The 20888-nt window shown below is 46.2% G+C and overlaps 1 protein-coding gene across 1 annotated transcript in view; it reads right to left on the bottom strand.

Annotated features, from left to right (window-relative positions):
- The window catches only part of nphp4 (nephronophthisis 4), a 217768-nt gene that overhangs the window by 163676 nt on the left and 33204 nt on the right, over nucleotides 1–20888 (bottom strand). The window contains exons 5-6 of the mRNA XM_055165588.1: nucleotides 11682–11797; nucleotides 6759–6950 (exon numbers count right to left, since the gene is read on the bottom strand). Of these exons, the coding sequence (XP_055021563.1) occupies nucleotides 6759–6950; nucleotides 11682–11797 (308 nt within the window). The remainder of the gene's footprint in view (nucleotides 1–6758; nucleotides 6951–11681; nucleotides 11798–20888) is intronic.

The following is a 20888-nucleotide window of genomic DNA, read 5'->3' as shown; positions in this document are numbered from 1 at the left end:
CAAAAAACAGCTCAGAACAGCCCAAGAACAGCCAAGAATAACCAAGACCATCCAAGAACAGCCAAGAACATCCAAGAACAGCTGAGAACAGTCAAGAACAGCCCCAGAACAGCCAAGAACGGCCCAGAAAACAGCCAGGAACAATCACAAACAGCCACAAACAACCAAGAACAGCCGAGAACAGCCCAAGACTAGTCCCAGAACAGCCAAGAACAGCTTCAGAACAGCCCCCAACAGCCCAGAACAGCCTAGAACAGTCCCAGAACAGCCAGGAACAGTCATGAACATCCAAGAACAACCAAGAACAACCAAGAACAGCCCAAGACTAGTCCCAGAACAGCCAAGAACAGCCAAGAACAGCTTCAGAACAGCCGAGAACAGCCAGGAACAGCTTCAGAACAGCCCCCAACAGCTCAGAACAGCCCAGAACAGTCCCAGAACAGCCGAGAACAGCCAGGAACAGTCATGAACATCCAAGAACAACCAAGAACAGCCCAAGACTAGTCCCAGAACAGCTGAGATCAGCCCAAGAACAGCCTCGAAGAGCCACAGAACAGCCAAAAACAGACCAGAAGAATCAAGAACAGCCCCAGCACAACTAGAAAACAGCGCAGAATGGCCAAGATCAGCCCAGAACAACCCCAAAACACCCACAAATCAGCCCCAGAACAGCCAAGAACCAAATATTAATGAAAAACACAAGTCTAAAATGTAATCTGAATATTTATACTCAGTGTTCATGTGAGCTCTTGCAGCTTTAATGGACCTACACTTCAGATTTACAGCTGGAGGACAGTTTAAGTGTCAGAAAAGCAGATGATATGAACTGGTTCAAGGTTTAAGTCTGCGTAATTACTCTGCCCGTCCACATGTACATTTTACCGTGGGCACGACTCAACCGTGATCCTTAATTGGAAACGTGTGATTCGCAAACGATGTCGGCGTCATTAAAACCGCCGCAGGTCTGAGGAGCTTCGCGTTTCATCTGACGGTTTGGGTTTCGTCGTTAAACATGTACGGCAGGTTCTTCTTCTTCTTCTTCTTCAGAGCGAAGACCCGGAGCGAAATGAACCCAAACGAGCCCGAGCGGAACCAGCGCCGCACTGCAGGGGGCGACGCGACTCCAGTCCGTCCATCGCCCGCCGAAAGGAGCTCGTCACGCGGGAGAAACGGGATCAAATATTCATGTTTCTCTTAAAATAGCATCAATTTCCTCCTGTTCTGTCTTTTACACCAAAATGTTTTCTCGTGTTTCACCCACAAACTGAATAACCCTTTAATTATGATTAGATATTCATATATAAATAGACAGATTTGTGCAGTTTGGATGCTACAAATGTTCACAGATTACATTTCTAATCTTCAAACTCTATGCTAATATCGACATCATGAAATCGATTTTTAATTTAATACTTATGTTTTATTCATGATCATGATGTTAGTTTTGCTCAGTAGGAGATTCGGAGGAGTATCGTAAATTCCGCGGTTGTCGTGAAGAGAACCTACGCGAGGATTTGTGCGTAAATGAGGTTTATAAATGAGGCCCCAGAACAGCTCCTATACATCCCAGAAAAAAATAAAAACAGCACCAGAAAAGCCCCCAACCCTGTATCAGCCAAGAACAGAATCAGAACAGCAAAGAGCAGCACTGAACAGCCCAAAAAAGTCTGCATCAGCCTAAAACACCCACAGAGCAGCCCAGAAGAGCCACCAAGAGCCCGGAACATCAAAGAACAGCCAAGAACAGCCAAGAACAGCTTAGAACAACCCCAGAACATTCAAGAACAACTCAGAACAGCAGGGAACAACCCCAGAACAGTAAAGAAGAGCCCAAGAACAGCCAAGAACAGTCAAGAACAACCGAGAATAGCTCCAGAACAGTCAAGAACAGTCAAGAACAGCCAAGAACATCTTAGAAGAGCCAAGAACAGTCAAGAATAGTCCAAGAACAGTCAAGAACAACCGAGAATAGCTCCAGAACAGCCCAGAACAGTAAAGAACAGACAAGAACAACCAAGAATAGCCCAAGAAAAGTCAAGAAAAGCCAAGAACAGCCCAGAACAGTTGGGAATAGCCTCAGACCAGCTCAAAACAACCAAAAACAGGTTAGAACAGACCAGAACAGCCTCTACATAGCCCTATACGACCTAGAACAGCCCAGAACAACCCCAGAAAAACTAAGAACAGCCCCAAACAGCTCAGAACAATCTAGAACAGCCCAAAAAGTCTGCATGAGTCTAGGACACCCCCAGAACAACCCCAGAAGAGCAAATAACAGCCCGGGACCTTTATTTTTCTCTTTTTTGTGCATTTAGGAGTTGTATTTTGCTTCATTCACACATGTTTAACAAATTAATCCTGCAGATTTATCCTCAGTTCCTCTTTCTAAAGTCTCTAAAATGAGCTGTTCACTTGAAAACCACCACTTCGTGACATCACAAAACACAACTCCAGGTCTGTTTCTGAGGAGGGAACGTTAGAACACGGCTTAAAGCTCACAAACATCATTTTTATGTAATATATCAGCTTTAATCCACAAACCGGCAGCGTGAACAGAGCCAAACTTCGCACACAGCTCCTGGTTTTCCTCCAGCCCCGAGCGCCTCCAGCCGCGATCTTAATTCTCTCCAGAACCTTAATCTGGTGCTTCTTGTTTTCTTCTCTTCCACGGCTCCATTGAACCCTCTCAATAACACGCCTTTCTATTTTTACCTCGTCTTATCTGGCCCATTTTCTGACACCATTCCAGTCTTCCTCTGAGGCCCGCACCATCGCAGCTCTGAGCCAAACGCAGCAGCTCCAACGTCTTCAACGTCTCCAACCTCCATTCTGCTCGTACAGAGTCGCTGTAAACACACCGCCGCGTTTACACCGACTCGGACTGAACCAGGACTAAACCAGGACTAAAACAGGTCTAAACCAGGACTAAAACAGGACTAAAACAGGTCTAAAACAGGAGGTCTAAAAACTAAAACAGGACTAAAACCAGGAAAACAGGTCTAAAACAGGTAAAACAGGTCTAAAACAGGACTAAAACAGGTCTAAAAAGGACTAAAACAGGACTAAACCAGGACTAAAACAGGTCTAAACTAAAACAGGACTAAAACAGGAAAACAGGACTAAAACAGGACTAAAACAGGACTAAAACAGGACTAAAACAGGTCTAAAACAGGTCTAAAACAGGACTAAAACAGGACTAAACCAGGTCTAAAACAGGTCTAAACCAGGACTAAAACAGGACTAAACCAGGACTAAACCAGGTCTAAAACAGGACTAAAACAGGACTAAAACAACTCTAAACCAGGACTAAACCAGGACTAAAAACAAGTCTAAAACGGGTCTAAACCCAGGACTAAAACAAGACTAAACCAGGACTAAACCAGGACTAAAACAGGACTAAACCAGGTCTAAACCAGGACTAAAACAGGTTTAAGACAGGACTAAAACAGGACTAAAACAGGACTAAAACAGGTCTAAACCAGGCCTAAACCAGGACTAAACCAGGACTAAACCAGGACTAAAACAGGACTAAAACAGGACTAAACCAGGTCTAAACCAGGACTAAAACAGGACTAAGACAGGACTAAAACAGGACTAAAACAGGTCTAAACCAGGACTAAAACAGGTCTAAGCCAGGACTAAAACAGGACTAAAACAGGTCTAAACAAGGTGTAAACAAGGTCTAAACCAGGTCTAAACCAGGACTAAAACAGGACTAAACCAGGTCTAAACCAGGTCTAAACCAGGTCTAAACCAGGACTAAACCAGGTCTAAAACGGGACGGAGACGCTGTGAGAGGAGACGACACGAGGACAGTCAGAGGAGGAAAACTGTCCACACTCACACATCTGATGTTTATGATGCGTCACCACGGCAACAGAGCGAAGTCTAATGTACTGAAGTGTCCTGTACCGTCCTGTACTGTCCTCCTGACAACAACGAGAACGAACAGATGTACGAGAGAAGGAGAGAAAGACGAGGAGAGAGGAGAGAGGAGAGAGAGAGAGAGAGAGAGAGAGAGAGGAGGGAGGGAGAGAAGAGAAGAGACAAGTGGGAGGGAGAGAGAGAGAAGGAAAGAGAGAGAGGAGAAGGAGAAAGAGGGAGGAAAAGAGAGAGGAGAGAGAGGGGGAGAGAGGAGAAAGAGAGGGGGAAGGGGAGGAGAGAGAAAGAGAGGAGAGAGAGAAGAGAAGAGAAGAGAAGAGAAGAGAGGGAGTGAGAAGGAGAGAGACAGAGGGAGAGAAGAAGGAGAAGAAAGGGAGAGGGAGAAGAGGGGAGAGGAAAGAGAGAGAGGATAGAGAGAGGAGGAGAGAGAGAGAGAGAGAGAGAGAGGGAGAAGGACTTAGAGAGAGAATATTCTGCACAGTCAGTCTGTCAGAGTGAGGGGGTTGGGGTTGTGTCAGACATGACAGGAGCTGACAGGACGGGGACAGAGGAGGGGACAGAGGAGGGGACGAGGAGTGGAGGAGGAGTGGACGAGGAGGGGACGAGGAGGGGACAGAGGAGGGGACGAGGAGTGGAGGAGGAGTGGACGAGGAGGGACGAGGAGGGGACAGAGGAGTGGGGACAGAGGAGGGACGGAGTGGAGAGGAGTGGACGAGGAGGGGACAGAGGAGGGGACGAGGAGGGAGGAGGAGTGGACGAGGAGGGGACAGAGGAGTGGACAGAGGAGGGGACGAGGAGGGGACAGAGGAGTGGACAGAGGAGGGGACGAGGAGGGGACAGAGTGGGACAGACGTAAGTTTCTGAATGCTTTGGAACAGCGTGTCCGGTCTGTGTGAATCAGAGTCTGGGTGGTCCGGGTCGTCGTCGGGGGTCGTCAGGGTGGTCAGGGGTGTTCGGGGTGTTCGGGGTGGTCGGGGTAGTCGGGGTCATCGGGGTCGTCGTCGGGGTCGTCGGGGTGGTCAGGGGTGGTCGGGGTCGTCGTCGGGGGTCGTCGGGTGGTCAGGGTGGTCGGGGTCGTCGTCGGGGGTCGTCGTCGTCGGGGTCGTCGGAGTCGTCGGGGTGGTCGGGTCGTCGTCGGGTCATCGGGGTCAGGGGCGTCGGGGGGTCGTCAGGGTGGTCGGGGGTCGTCGTCGGGTGTCGTCAGGGGTGGTCGGGGGTCGGGTCGGGGTCGGTCGTCGGGTCGTGGGTCGTCGGGGTGGTCAGGGGTGGTCGGGTCGTCGGGTCGTCGGGTGGTCAGGGTGGTCGGGTCGTCGTCGGGGTCGTCGGGGTGGTCGGAGTCGTCGGGGGTGGTCGGGTCGTCGTCGGGGTCGTCGGGTGGTCAGGGGCGTCGGGGTCGTCGTCAGGGTGGTCGGGTCGTCGTCAGGGTGGTCGGGGTCGTCGTCAGGGTGGTCGGGTCGTTGGGTGGTCGGGGGCGTCGGGTGGTCGGGGTCGTTGGGGGTGGTCAGGGTGGTCGGTGTCGTCTGGGTTGTCGGGTTTGTCGGGGTCGTGTAAAGACTCAGATCAACACAATGAAAAATAAATGAACTCTTCACATGAAACTGAAACATCTGAGCCGAACAAACTCTGACTTCAGTTTGATCACGGTTCATATCACAAACCCGAGACACACGACGAGCGCCGAGACCAGAGACAGAACCGACAGACACAGAACCGACAGACACAGAACCGACAGACACAGAACCGACAGACACAGAACCGACAGAACCGACAGACACAGAACCGACAGACACAGAACCGACAGACACAGAACCGACAGACACAGAACCGACACAGAACCGACAGACAGAACCGACAGACACAGAACCGACAGACACAGAACCGACAGACACAGAACCAACAGACACAGAACCAACAGACACAGACACACGCTGACAACACGCTGACCGCGGTTTTACACACAGGAAGTGAACGTGGACGTGATTCTGACTCCATCAACCAACTGACTTTACACTGAACAACTGTCTCGTCTCTGTACCTGCTGCTGTCTGAAAATCTTCACATTCACCAGTTCTACATGATCCTGGTCTTTTTATTTCATGTCCATATTTTTTACTTCCATAAATAAATTCCTGTTCCTCATGTGGGACTCGGCTCTAAACTGCAGACCTCATGAGCTTCATTTGACTGACTCAAACTCCCTTAGTGCAGTTTTTTACACAGTCTGTGGCAGAGACAGTGAACAGAAGCACCTTCAGACGTCACGTGTGTCCTGTGTCTGTCCCTCAGAGCCACAGAACTGTCTTCAAATCAAATCATTGTTGAATCCAAGATGCGTCGTGTTGTTTTCAGGGGTCTGTGCTCGTTGGCTCATGGGTTTTCTCTTCCGCATTTACTTCCTCAGTCCAGATGAGCTCCTCCCACTCGTGTGACGTCTTTAACGAGCACGACGTGGAGCGTTTGGACCAATCAGAGCGAGAGCTGCTAGAGCGGAGAGACGCGGCTCAGAGCGGCTCAGAGCGGCTCAGTCTGACAAACTTTTATGTGCTTTGAGGATTTAATATTTTTTAAAAGTTTATGTTGTGATAATAGAAAAGAATCCTACAAAATCTGACCTTTGTGAAAGCCGGACCTTCTGCCAGAACATGGACAGTTTGAATTCCAAAAATGCATTGTGCTTCTGTGGGAGACTTGTTTCTGGGCTGGAGCTCCTGGGAGCTGCAGTACCTGCAGCGACCACTAGTCGGCCTCGAGCCGGGACAGAGGGGGAGGGGCTTATAAATGTTTTTCTTATTATATTTATATTATTTAATTATAGATCCATGCTCAGAGCTCCTCAGTTCTGCTGAGTCTGTCTTTAACAGGAAACAGCGCCTCACCTGGTGAAGCCCTGGAACTGCAGCAGGAGCAGGTTTCCCTGCAGGGGGTCGTTCTCCTCCCGCTGAGGGTCAAAGGTCGTAGGCTCCGTGGGGTCCAGGGTCTCGGCCGGATGCCCCCTGTAGTCCAACACCTCCGAGAACCCGGCAGAAGTGAGGCGGGCGAGAGCGCGACGCGAGCTGACCGCGCCGGAGCTGTGGAGAGGAGAGCACAGGTAAAACACACAAAGTAAAACAAAATAACTTTTATTCTTTCAAAGTTGTTCAGTGATTGAAAGTTCCTGAACTGGTATCGGTCGATATCGATATCACCACTGCAGAGTCCCCTCTCTGTGATGAGGTCCCCACGTGTCCCTCTGTGGTCCTTGTCCCTCTGAGGTCCCTCTGAAGTCCCCGTATGTCCCTCTGAGGTCCCAGTGTGTCCCTCTGAGGTCCCTGTATGTCCCTCTGAAGTCCTCGTATGTCCCTCTGAGGTCCCAGTGTGTCCCTCTGAGGTCCCCGTATGTCCCTCTGAAGTCCTCGTATGTCCCTCTGAGGTCCCCGTATGTCCCTCTGAGGTCCCAGTGTGTCCCTCTGAGGTCCCAGTGTGTCCCTCTGAGGTCCCCGTATGTCCCTTTGACGTCCCTGTATGTCCCTCTGAGGTCCCCACATGTCCCTCTGAGGTCCCCGTATGTCCCCCTGAGGTCCCCGTATATCCCTCTGAGGTCCCTGTATGTCCCCCTGAGGTCCCCGTATGTCCCTCTGAGGTCCCCGTCCCTCTGAGGTCCCCGTATGTCTTTCTGAGGTCCCTGTATGTCCCTCTTTGATCCCCCTATGTCCCTCTGAGGTCCCCGTATGTCTTTCTGAGGTCCCTGTATGTCCCTCTTTGATCACCCTATGTCCCTCTGAGGTCCTCGTATGGCCCCCTGAGGTCTCCGTATGTCCCCCTGAGGTCCCCGTATATCCCTCTGAGGTCCCCGTATGTCCCCCTGAGGTCCCCGTATGTCCCTCTGAGGTCCCCGTCCCTCTGAGGTCCCCGTATGTCTTTCTGAGGTCCCTGTATGTCCCTCTTTGATCCCCCTATGTCCCTCTGAGGTCCCTGTATGTCCCCCTGAGGTCCCCGTATGTCCCCCTGAGGTCCCCGTATATCCCTCTGAGGTCCCTGTATGTCCCCCTGAGGTCCCCGTATGTCCCTCTGAGGTCCCCGTCCCTCTGAGGTCCCCGTATGTCTCTCTGAGGTCCCTGTATGTCCCTCTTTGATCCCCGTATGTCCCTCTGAGGTCCCCGTATGTCCCCCTGAGGTCCCTGTATGTCCCTCTGAGGTCCCCGTATGTCCCCCTGAGGTCCCTGTATGTCCCTCTGAGGTCCACATATGTCCTTCTGAGGTCCCCGTCTGTCCCCCTGAGGTCCCTGTATGTCCCTCTGAGGTCCCCGTGCGTCCCTCTGAGGTCCCTGTATGTCCCTCTGAGGTCCCCGCGCGTCCTGTCCTCGCTGCAGTCTGCTCTGAGTTCAGTGTGTTGGGTTGAACGGGTTTATTCAGCTCTAAAGGTCAGAGCTTCAGCGCAGCAGAAATAACGGGCTGGACATAAAACATTACAGAGACTTTCACAATAAGAAATGTGTGTTTAAATCTCCACAAAAAGAATCATCATAAAGTGAAGTGTAAAAGAAGAGAACACAAATCGTTCAGCCTTTTGCAGTTAAACAGAAGCACTGAACTGAAACTGAAACCCCGAGTCCCCGCGTTTAGTCCTGGTTTAGTTCTGACTCTGGGGACATTAAAGGTTGTATAGATGATTTTTTTGCAGGAAGAGAAATACAGCGACAGTCCTTTTTCAAATGTTGTGCATGCGTGACACCACCTTCCTCCTCCACAGCCTCAGTAGAAACATCTACTTTACTCTAGAAATCACGCTTGCTTCCAGCCAGTGCGCGTTCAGAATTACTGTTGAAGTTTCCTGTCTAGAAATAATTTATCGAACGACGTGTCAGTTTTTAGACCCTTTGTCTGCTTCAGTCGCGCCGTCACTGGAAGGAATCTCCAAGAATCACCTCGGTTTGTCTTCGCTCCTTTTCCCCTTCTTCTCTTCTTCTTTCAGTGACCTCAAAAACTGACTTTCATTTGCGGCAAACTGCTCGTGGATTCTCGTCGGCCGTCGCAACAAACTTTGTGCGAAATGTGAGGAAGCGACAGTTTTGAAAAAGCCTCTCAGAACCGCTGCATAAACCACGTGATCCCCACATCCTGACGAGTCAGTTACACTAGAAACGTAGGGAGTTTGATTGATGACCTGACAGCCAATAGACAAAGAGGCAGTCTCGTTTTCTATTGGCTGATGTTTATCTGGCCTCAATACGTCCACAGTTGATAAATTTTCATTCTTTTTTTTTTTTTGGTCATAATTACAAGGCTGCTGCGTCTCTCTAATGGTATTTTAAACTTTCATAAACAATTTGAAACAAAAAAAAATCCTCCATACAACCTTTAAATGGTGAAAGTTTCCGTGTCTCTTTCACACAGACATGAGACGGTGACATGTAGGACCCTGTCGGACGTGAAGAAGCCTCCTGGATGAGCGGACAAATATTCACTCTTAAAACTTTTGTTCTTTTGGCAGAATTCGATTTTCTTTTTCTTTGGCGATGAGAGAAACACACTATTTAAACACACTGAGAGAACACGACACACATGACCTCTCCTCGTGTGTACGTGTGTGTTTCTCTCACCTGTGTGTCCTGACCACCAGGTTGTGTGTGCATTTGTATCAGACATGTCAAACTCAGGCCCAGGGGCCAAATTTGGCCTGTGATATAATTATATTTGGCCTGCGAGATCAAATCAAATCTGTATTAGAGCTGCCGCCGGATACAGATCGATTATAGAGATATGATTTATTTAAAATGTTATTATTTTATATTGTGTTTGTTCTGGATTCTATGTTTAAGCAAAACTATTATTAAACATTTATTTTAATAAGAAAAGGTTTAACATTACAGATCTCCAAAAAAGAGAAAATATGCAGATGTTGAAATGTTTCAATAAATATTTAGTTTGGCCAACGACTTAGTCCATCCATCCATGTTCGTCCTCTTCTCCGGGGTCGGGTCTCAGGGGCATCAGTCTAAGCAGGGACTCCCAGACTTCCTTCACCCCAGACACTTCCTCCAGCTCCTCCAGGGGAACCCTGAGGTGTTCCCAGGTCAGTCCAGAGACATAGTCCCTCCAGTGTGTCCTGGGTCTTCCCCGGGGCCTCCTCCCGGTGGGACATGAACACCTCCCGAACCTCAACGTGCTCCTCTCGACATGGAGGAGCAGCGGCACTACTCCGAGCTCCTCCTGTGTGACTGAGCTCCTCACCCTGTCTCTAAGGGAGCACCCAGACACCCTGCAGAGGAAACTCATTTGTGTCGGTTGTATCTGCGATTTCGTCCTTTCGGTCATTACCCAGAGCTCATGACCAGAGGTGAGGGGAGGAACGAAGACTGACCAGTAAATTGAGAGCTTTGCCTGTCAATCTCACGCTCCATCCTCCACCCACTCAAGAACAAGACCCCGAAATACTTGAACTCCTCCACTTGAGGCAGAGACTCTCCACCCGCCCGGAGACGACAAGACGCCTTTCGAGAACCACGACCTCAGATTTGTAGGAGCTTCATCCCAGACGCTTCACACTCAGGTCAAACCGCCCCAGAGCTGCAGGTCCTGGCCTGATGAAGCCAACAGGACAACATCATCTGTGAACAGCAGAGATGATCCTGTGGTCCACAAACCGGACCCTCTCTGGGCCCTGACTGCGCCGAGAAATTCTGTCCATAAATACAATGAACAGAACCGGTGACAGGGGCGGCCCTGGCGGAGTCCAACATGCACCGGGAACAGGTCTGACTTACTGCGACAACGAACACAGCTCCTGCTCCGGTCACACAGGGACCGGACCCCAGACTCCCAGAGCGCCCCCCACAGGTGTCAGAATAATTTTATTATCCCATATTTGCTAAATACTTGTGTGATATTCTAGGCCTATGAGTTAACCATTTATGTACTACAATTCTTTGATTTATAATGTACCAATCACTTGTATGAATATGAATAACCTCTGTGTGTTTGACAACTGTGTGCAGTGTCCTGTCGCTCTAGTGAACCTCCAGATGATTCCTCACATGAAGCCAACTCCCACTGTCACACATGAAGAGTTATGATGGTGTCTGACCTAAGGCACCTCCTGATTGTTAATCATGTTTTATGTGTTTGTACTATGCTTAGCTGCATCAGTTTCTTATTATGTCTTTGCTGTTTCCCCTTCCCCTTGAGAATTATCATTCTGTAACTAGGGCCTCCTAATGAAATAAAAAGAGGAGAACAGCCTTGAGTCATCAGAACGTGTGGAGACTGTTGGTTTTGATGCCCACTCTCTGCCCGTTCTCCTCATGAGTAAAACTGAATTAATCTCTTGTCTTTCTTCTTGTTTATAATGTTTAGATAAACCTAACACCAGGACACCACGAGGGACACGGTCGAACACCTTCTCCAGATCCACATGTGGACTGTTTGGGCAAACTCCCACGAACCCTCGAGCGCCTGATGGAGAGAGTAGAGCTGGTCCAGTGTTCCACGACCGGGACCAAAACCACACTGCTCCTCCTGGACCCGAGGTTCGACTATCGGCCGGATTCTCCTCTCCAGTCCCTGACAGAGACCGGGGAGTGTGATTCCCCTATAGTTGGAACACACCCTCCGGTCCCCCTTCTTATACAGAGGGACCACCACCCCGGTTTGCCTGTCCAGAGGCACTGTCCCCGACCGCCACGCGATGTTGAAGAGACGTGTCAGCCAAGACCCACAACATCCACAAACTTAGTCCCAGTTTTTAATTTTGGCCTCTGTAAATTTGAGTTTTTCTCTCCTGGTGTATGTATCATGTGAGTGTGTGTGTGTGTGTGTCTGACCTGTGTGCGCTGACCCCCAGGTTGAGCAGGGGGGCGTGGACGGGGGTGAAGGGCAGCTCCTGCAGAGGCCCGTCGTCTGACCCCAGCTCCATCTCCAGGTGAGACATGGAACTCACCTGAAACCACACGAAACAACAAGAGCAAACAAAGAGCTGTGAGTGTCTGAGATAAATCAAACACAAATTAAAATCATTCAAACTGAAGCGTCCGTCAGAATATGAACTGAAAAGTTACGACTTCAAGAATTATGATCACGAAAAATGAAATGAAACGGTTTCACTTTCTTCAGGACGAACGCGAATTCACAGACGCGACTCGGCTGTCAAAACTTCACAGGCAGAAGAAACACTCCAAGAACTGAACCAGGACTAAACCAGGACTAACCCAGGACTGAACCAGGACTGAACCAGGACTGAACCAGGACTAACCCAGGACTGAACCAGGACTGAACCAGGACTGAATCAGGACTAACCCAGGACTGAAACAGGACTGAACCAGGACTGAACCAGGACTAACCCAGGACTGAACCAGGACTAACCCAGGACTGAAACAGGACTGAACCAGGACTAACCCAGGACTGAAACAGGATTAACCCAGGACTGATCCAGGACTAAACCAAGACTAACCCAGAACTGAACCAGGACTAAACCAAGACTAACCCAGGACTGAAACAGGATTAACCCAGGACTGAACAAGGACTGAACCAAGACTAACTTAGGACTAACCCAGGACTGATTCCAGGACTAACACAGGACTGAACCAGGACTAAACCAAGACTAACCCAGGACTGAACTAGGACTAACCCAGGACTGAACCAGGACTAAACCAAGACTAACCCAGGACTGAACTAGGACTAACCCAGGACTGAACCAGGACTAAACCAAGACTAACCCAGGACTGAACTAGGACTAACCCAGGACTGAACCAGGACTAAACCAAGACTAACCCAGGACTGAACCAGGACTAACCCAGGACTGATTCCAGGACTAACCCAGGACTGAACCAGGACTAAACCAAGACTAACCCAGGACTGACCCAGGACTAACCCAGGACTGAACCAAGACTAATTTAGGACTAACCCAGGACTAACTGTAGTACTTGTTATGCAGTACTTGTTATGTAGTACTTGTTATGTAGTACTTGTTATCTAGTACTTGTTATGTAGTACTTGTTATCTAGTACTTGTTATGTAGTACTTGTTATGTAGTACTTGTTATGCAGTACTTGTTATGCAGTACTTGTTATGTAGTACTTGTTATGTAGTACTTGTTATGCAGTACTTGTTATGTAGTACTTGTTATGCAGTACTTGTTATGTAGTACTTGTTATGCAGTACTTGTTATGCAGTACTTGTTATGTCGTCGTGTAAGTCGAGATGTGACTTAAGATATTCCCAAACGTTGTAAAACTTTATCTTGTATTTTGTATTGATTTGACCTCATAACGATTCTTCCTCGAGTCGTTTTATCTGCACTCTGCAAACGTCTCTGATCCGGCCAAGATTTTAAAACTTATATCGGGTTATTTTTTATCTTGTTTTCAGATTTATTATCTGTTTACTCGAGACGGCTTCATTCTCATCTAGAGGCCGTTTATTTTCAGATTTAACGTGTCAAGTGAAATGATCTGGCTGCGTGGACACATCATTTCACTGCTTTTAAGTCATTTTCTGAAGAGATTTAAGTGTTTAGATCTTTAAATTTGGTGAAGTTTTTTTTGCAGAGTATAAAATAAAACAATAAAAAACCGACAGATAAACGCATTCATTATACTTTTTAGTTTCTTAAAGCGTAGATTGTGGATTTGTCTTTTGGGACTCTTCTGTTGAGAGGAAAAACTTTCTCAGGAGAACTTTAAATGTTTTGTATTTGCATTCATGAGATTATTCCGCCTCTGATCTGTGTTTTATAGAGTTTTAGTGACTCTGGGTCTGAGCTGCAGACTCAGGATGGTGGTTTTTAGATTCAACAATGTGATAATGTCTTACTCCTATTGATCACATTGTACTTTACCGCAAAATATCCGAAAAGTAAAAGCACAAATGTTGAAACTGTTAATTTCCATGAGTGATTCAACTCAAGATCTCAAAAATCTGCATTTAAATAACATTAATTTTAGCTGCTCCCGTCTGTATTTCATATTATTGGCCTAGAAAATGAGCGAATAAACACTTTTTTAAAACTCAGGACAAAATGCAAATTTGATTTAAGTCAACACATTTTCATTTTCCTGTGATCAGTCCAAGCGTTCATGGTTCTGTTTAGGAGTTTTTAACAAAAACAGAGTGACCAGACGTCCCTGTTTCCCTAACCTGATTCATGAGATTCATTTCACTTGGTGGAAACCGTGTGACCTCACAGTATTAGGATTCATTCGCTCGACAGTAGGCGGGTCCTTTTTTCATTTAACCAGTCGCTGGTGTTTGGTCGTGACGTATGTAATGTTCCACTAACGGGAAAACTGGTATATGAAGCTTTTCCCAAATCCTGTAGGAAGAAGAACAATAACGTCTTTCCCCTTGATAAAATTCACCAAACATTCTCTTTGTTTCGGCTTTAAATCCTCGATCTCGGGAATCATTGACAACACAGAATGTTTGTCTCTTCGCTGATTGGCTGGTGAATGAAATCACACTTCCAGGGTTTTTGCAAACTGTCTGGTGTACTTGGTTTCCTGATCTTGTCACTGGAGAGAAATGAAATTGAGCAGAGGCACTAGATGGTGCCGGTCTGGCTACTGTTTACCCGGAAGTCCCAGTTTTGAGCCTGTGTCCAATGTCCCAGCAAATTTATACAAAACCACTGATATGTCCCAGTTTTATTCAAGAAATGTCCCAGGTGTCTCTATTTTTGACCAATCTGATCCTACCAACAGTGAGGAGAGACATAAACTGACATTTGTTTAGGAAAAATACTGAAAATCTGCTTAAAAACGACCAAAGCACAAAGAAAATGTGTCTGTACTGACTCATATTTTATCATTACCAACCACCACAAAAATGGGGATGTAACAGTTTTATTTTTGAAATTCTGGTCACCCTTGGCTGAATAGACCTTTAACAGCAGTGGCATCACACTGGTTCAGTCCTGGTCCAGTTCTGGTTTAGTCCCCGCGATCAGTTCGGTGACTGTGGTGTAAATATTTATGCTCCGCTCATGTTTGTGGTTCTGGTTCTCGGGTTTTTCTTTTTCTTCCTGATAATAACGTCGCTGCGTCTCTGGATACTCGTCCCCGATTGGTTGACATCTGACACGAGAATTTCAACATTTTCAACTTCTTGACGCTGACTCTCTGGACGCACAACTAACGAACGTCGACGCCAAAACGCTCAGACGCGCAGCAAAAACACAGGACGTCTAGAAACCGGATGCTTTGACGCGCTGCTGTGAACCCCCCTTGACTTGAGTAACGCACCTTCTGACAGAGCAGTGCGTTCAGTTAGCGTCACAACCGCAGGGAACGTCAGAAACCCGCTGCAGAACGTCAACAGGCCCCTGCCCCGAAACTGAAATTATGACATTATAAGATTCTAGACCTGGAACGAGACCTATAACTCTGTCCCCCGCAGTGTCACTATGTCTACATCCCAAACTCTCATCTCCTCTACAGTGTGTGTGTGTGTGTGTGTGTGTGTGTGTGCGTGTGTGTGTGTGTGTGTGATATCTCTTCGGCGGTGTGTGTCAGACGTTCGTGGTTGAATTTCCTTGGAGAAGAATGAGCTCCATCTTGTCACGCTCCGGCGGTCCCTCTGAATGGAACCAAATGGCGGTCGGCTTTGTCTCATGAAGCGCAGAATATAAGTGAGATTTAGAGGAAATCCTGCGACGTGAGAGCACACACACACACACACACACACACACACACACACACACACGCACACACACACACACACGCACACACACACACACACGCACACACACACACACACACACACACACACGGAGGAGGAGGGCACGCTCACTGTCACCGCGCTCACACCCCCGAAGAAGAAGAAGAAGAAGAAAAACCATCATTCACCAGAGCAAACTGCACCGAGAGCAAAGACGCCAACGCGACTGAAACGTCTGCGGAGATTCTCAGTCGTCAAGATAAAACAGGAAATGGACTGTGACACAATTAAAACACAAAACTGAGAAGATTTATGTCACACAAAACTGACTCTTGTGAACTTTAAACCAAGTTATAATGTCGTTATCTCTTCAAAAACATATCTGGAGTTGTGTTTTGTTTCATTCACACGTGTTTCAGTGACTCTTTAATACGAGTCTGTCTACATCTCCAAAGCTCAACATGCTCTGTTCCACCTTGTGATGTCATGTAGTGGTAGTTTTCAGGTGACCAGCTCCTTTTAGAAGAAGAATAAAAACACGGTTTACAAAGTGCTGCACAAGCCACAAAGAACAACACAAAACACAGAAATCATACAAAAACAGACGACGATACAAACAATTAAAGTAATTGTAATAAATAAATAAATAAAAAGAAAAGATATAAGCAATAAAACCAAAGGTAAAACCAGTCAGAGGAAGGCCAACCGATAAAAATGCGATTTAAAAGATTAAACTGATGGTGCGAGCCTTATCTTCTCAGGCAGGTCGTTCCAAAGCCGAGGCGCCCGGGCTGAAAAGGCTCCATCATCTTTGTCCAGAGCCTGGACTTTGGAACAACCACAGGGACCTGAGGATCTAAGACTGAAGAGGAACAACCACAGGGACCTGAGGATCTAAGACTGAAGAGGAACAACCACAGGGACCTGAGGATCTAAGACCGAAGAGGAACAACCACAGGGACCTGAGGATCTAAGACCGAAGAGGAACAACCACAGGGACCTGAGGATCTAAGACTGAAGAGGAACAACCACAGGGACCTGAGGATCTAAGACCGAAGAGGAACCACAGGGACCTGAGGATCTAAGACTGAAGAGGAACAACCACAGGGACCTGAGGATCTAAGACTGAAGAGGAACAGTCACAGGGACCTGAGGATCTAAGACTGAAGAGGAACAGGGACCTGAGGATCTAAGACTGAAGAGGAACAGTCACAGGGACCTGAGGATCTAAGACTGAAGAGGAACAGGGACCTGAGGATCTAAGACTGAAGAGGAACAACCACAGGGACCTGAGGATCTAAGACTGAAGAGGAACAGGGACCTGAGGATCTAAGACTGAAGAGGACCACAGGGACCTGAGGATCTAAGACTGAAGAGGAACAACCACAGGGACCTGAGGATCTAAGACTGAAGAGAACAGTCACAGGGACCTGAGGATCTAAGACCGAAGAGGAACAGCCACAGGGACCTGAGGATCTAAGACTGAAGAGGAACAACCACAGGGACCTGAGGATCTAAGACTGAAGAAGAACAGGGACCTGAGGATTGTGGGAAATTAATGTGGTGGGCCATGCTAATTCACCCAATATTATGGACTTTGGAATGACAACAGGGTGGAAAACACGTATGACTATCTATAGGTCTATATAACATGTTTTTTCTGACTGAACAGACTGATCTAAGAACATGTTTTTCTGGACTTTGAGATGCCACGAAGCAGAAAACTGACATATGTGGACCCGTGGCATGTTTCCACCCATGATAAGGTGCACTGGGTCAGCAGTATTGTTCATTTTCTTGCTGTTTATGCTAAATCAACAAGTTAATGTTTTGTCAAGATGTAGTATAAAACTACCCCTGATTTTGAGTTGGTCAGAGGGTCGTTCGGGGTGGCAGTTGTACTTGGTAATCAACTTGAATCTCTCTCAATGGAAATGCTGAAATAAAGTGGCCTGTTCTCTCGGATTCTCCATCTCCTGTGCTTCTTTTTAGGACACGCATTGAACCTTCCGAAAAAACCCACAGGATCCAAGATTGAAGAGGAACACAGGGACCTGAGGATCTAAGACTGAAGAACAGTCAGAGGGACTAGAGGATCTAAGGCTGAAGTTCTGAAATGTAACTTGGTACAAGACCTAAATAAGCTTTAAAAGTGATCAGTAAAATCTTAAAATAAAATTTAAAACACACAAGCAGCCAGTTACACAATGAGGTTCATTGGTCTTCATTAGGTTCTTTTTTCAGATCAAGAGTTTGTTTTTATCCCTGACAGTTTGTTCTGCTCCCTGTGTCTTCCTCAGAGTCTCGTGATGTTGCTGTGTCGTGTCGCTCAGCTGATTTAAACAGGTTTTGGCTCTGTCGTCCTGCCTCCAGCTGGAGAAAGACAACGCAATCTGCTTCATCAAGACGCCTAATTACTCGTAAAATAGAACTGGAGCATAAAAGCATCGTCATATACGAAATATCTCACATGTCCTGCAATAAAACACACATCGGGGAAACAGGGAGGGAGTTCAGTCCACGAAAAAATGAACATAGAACAGAACGAGAGAAGGAAACAGCGAAGGCGAAACACGAGAAACAAAACACAAAGCAGAACAGGAAAAACTCAAATCGTCCATTTGTGACGCTGTAAAAGAGAGAAGAACATTCTGGACTGGGACAGAGGAAAACAAACACCGACGCTGGATTAAAGAAGCAATCGAAATACAGAAACGTGCCCAGGGGACTGTAAACCAGGACGAGGGGCTTTTTTACTCTCACACACCTGCAATTCTGTTTAAATCATCTGAACGACACAGAAACATCACGAGACTCTGAGGAAGACGCAGGGAACAGAACAAACTGTCAGGGATGAAAACAAACTCTTGGTCTGTTTTTATCATTTATTTATTTATTGTTTTATTCATTTTTCTCAATTAGTTTTAGCTTTATGCATTGAACACTTTTTATTTATGTTTTTATTTATGATTTACTGTCTTTTATTGGATTCATTTGTCTGTGTCATGTTCATAAATGTGCTTGTGCTACAGAAATAAAGTGGACTGGACTGAAAAGAACAAACAAAAACTAACAATAGCTCCTTTTAGCTCATTTAGTTCCGGGACTGAAATGATCCAGGTGATTCTAGTGAAGGTGTGTGGAGTTTAAAAACACAGTGGAGCGCTTCCTGTACCACCACATGATGACATCACAAGGTGGAACAGAGTGTTTCCAGTTTCAACTAAACGTGCAGGTTTGTCTGTTAAACATGTGAATGAAACAAAACACAACTCCACATCTGTTTGTGACGAGAACTTGTCTAAAAGAGTCAAATTTGCGTAATATTGGAACTTTAATTCATAAATAAAAACAAAAATCGTAACTTTAAGTAGAAGTAATAATATTTCCGCGTTGTTCTCTGTGGTTTGGGTCGGTCTCGTGGTCTGGTCGAGCTCCAGCTGCAGATCCAGACGGAGGTATTATTATTATTATTTGGGTTGGGGAGGGGGCGGGTTTGATCCTCGTCACTGGCGTCGCGTTCTGCTGTTGTGTCCTAAGGCAAGACACTTCACAGCTCGTCTTTGTGTCCCGTTGTTTTTTACGGGTCTGTGTTTTAGCTCCGGTTTGAGGGACGCTCGTCTTTGTGCCACTTTGCCCCGGGGCCAGAACCGCCAAACGAGTCCCTGCGACGAGTGTGGGGAATGAAAAACACGACTTTGAACGACTCTGAAACTAACAACTATTTACACTTTTAATTACATTATAATTACATTACAATAACTCACCTTTATGTAACAGATAATACTCCCTACAACTGTACAATAACTCACCTTTATGTAATAGATAATACTCCCTACAACTGTACAATAACTCACCTTTATGTAACAGATAATACTCCCTACAACTGTACAATAACTCACCTTTATGTAACAGATAATACTCCCTACAACTGTACAACTCACCCTTATGTGACAGATAATACTCCCTACAACTGTACAAAACTCACTCTTATGTAACAGATAATACTCCCTACAACTGTACAACAACTCACCCTTATGTAACAGATAATACTCCCTACAACTGTACAACAACTCACTCTTATGTAACAGATAATACTCCCTACAACTGTACAACAACTCACCCTTATGTGACAGATAATACTCCCTACAACTGTACAACAACTCACCTTTATGTGACAGATAATACTCCCTACAACTATACAATAACTCACCTTTATGTGACAGATAATACTCCCTACAACTGTACAACTCACTCTTATGTAACAGATAATACTCCCTACAACTGTACAACAACTCACTCTTATGTAACAGATAATACTCCCTACAACTGTACTACAACTCACCCTTATGTAACAGATAATACTCCCTACAACTGTACAACAACTCATCCTTATGTGACAGATAATACTCCCTACAACTGTACAACAACTCATCCTTATGTGACAGATAATACTCCCTACAACTGTACAACTCACTCTTATGTAACAGATAATACTCCCTACAACTGTACTACAATTCACTCTTATGTAACAGATAATACTCCCTACAACTGTACTACAACTCACCCTTATGTAACAGATAATACTCCCTACAACTGTACAATTCACTCTTATGTAACAGATAATACTCCCTACAACTGTAAAACAACTCACCCTTATGTGACAGATAATACTCCCTACAACTGTACAACTCACTCTTATGTAACAGATAATACTCCCTACAACTGTACTACAACTCACCCTTATGTAACAGATAATACTCCCTACAACTGTACAACAACTCACCCTTATGTAACAGATAATACTCCCTACAACTGTACAACAACTCACCCTTATGTAACAGATAATACTCCCTACAACTGTACACAACTCACCCTTATGTAACAGATAATACTCCCTACAACTGTACTACAATTCACTCTTATGTAACAGATAATACTCCCTACAACTGTACTACAACTCACCCTTATGTAACAGATAATACTCCCTACAACTGTACAATTCACTCTTATGTAACAGATAATACTCCCTACAACTGTACAACAACTCACCCTTATGTGACAGATAATACTCCCTACAACTGTACAACAACTCACTCTTATGTAACAGATAATACTCCCTACAACTGTACTACAACTCACCCTTATGTAACAGATAATACTCCCTACAACTGTACAACAACTCATCCTTATGTGACAGATAATACTCCCTACAACTGTACAACTCACTCTTATGTAACAGATAATACTCCCTACAACTGTACAACAACTCACCCTTATGTGACAGATAATACTCCCTACAACTGTACAACAACTCATCCTTATGTAATGGATAATACTCCCTACAACTGTCCCCTTAACACAAATTCTGAATTTTT

This window comes from Boleophthalmus pectinirostris, unplaced genomic scaffold, assembly GCF_026225935.1.
Source record: "Boleophthalmus pectinirostris isolate CB_2022bp ecotype Guang Dong unplaced genomic scaffold, ASM2622593v1 HiC_scaffold_8, whole genome shotgun sequence".
In the NCBI taxonomy this organism is placed as follows: Eukaryota; Metazoa; Chordata; class Actinopteri; order Gobiiformes; family Gobiidae; genus Boleophthalmus; species Boleophthalmus pectinirostris.
The sequence above is the reverse complement of the archived record's forward strand: the minus strand, read 5'-3'. Positions and strand labels throughout refer to the sequence as shown.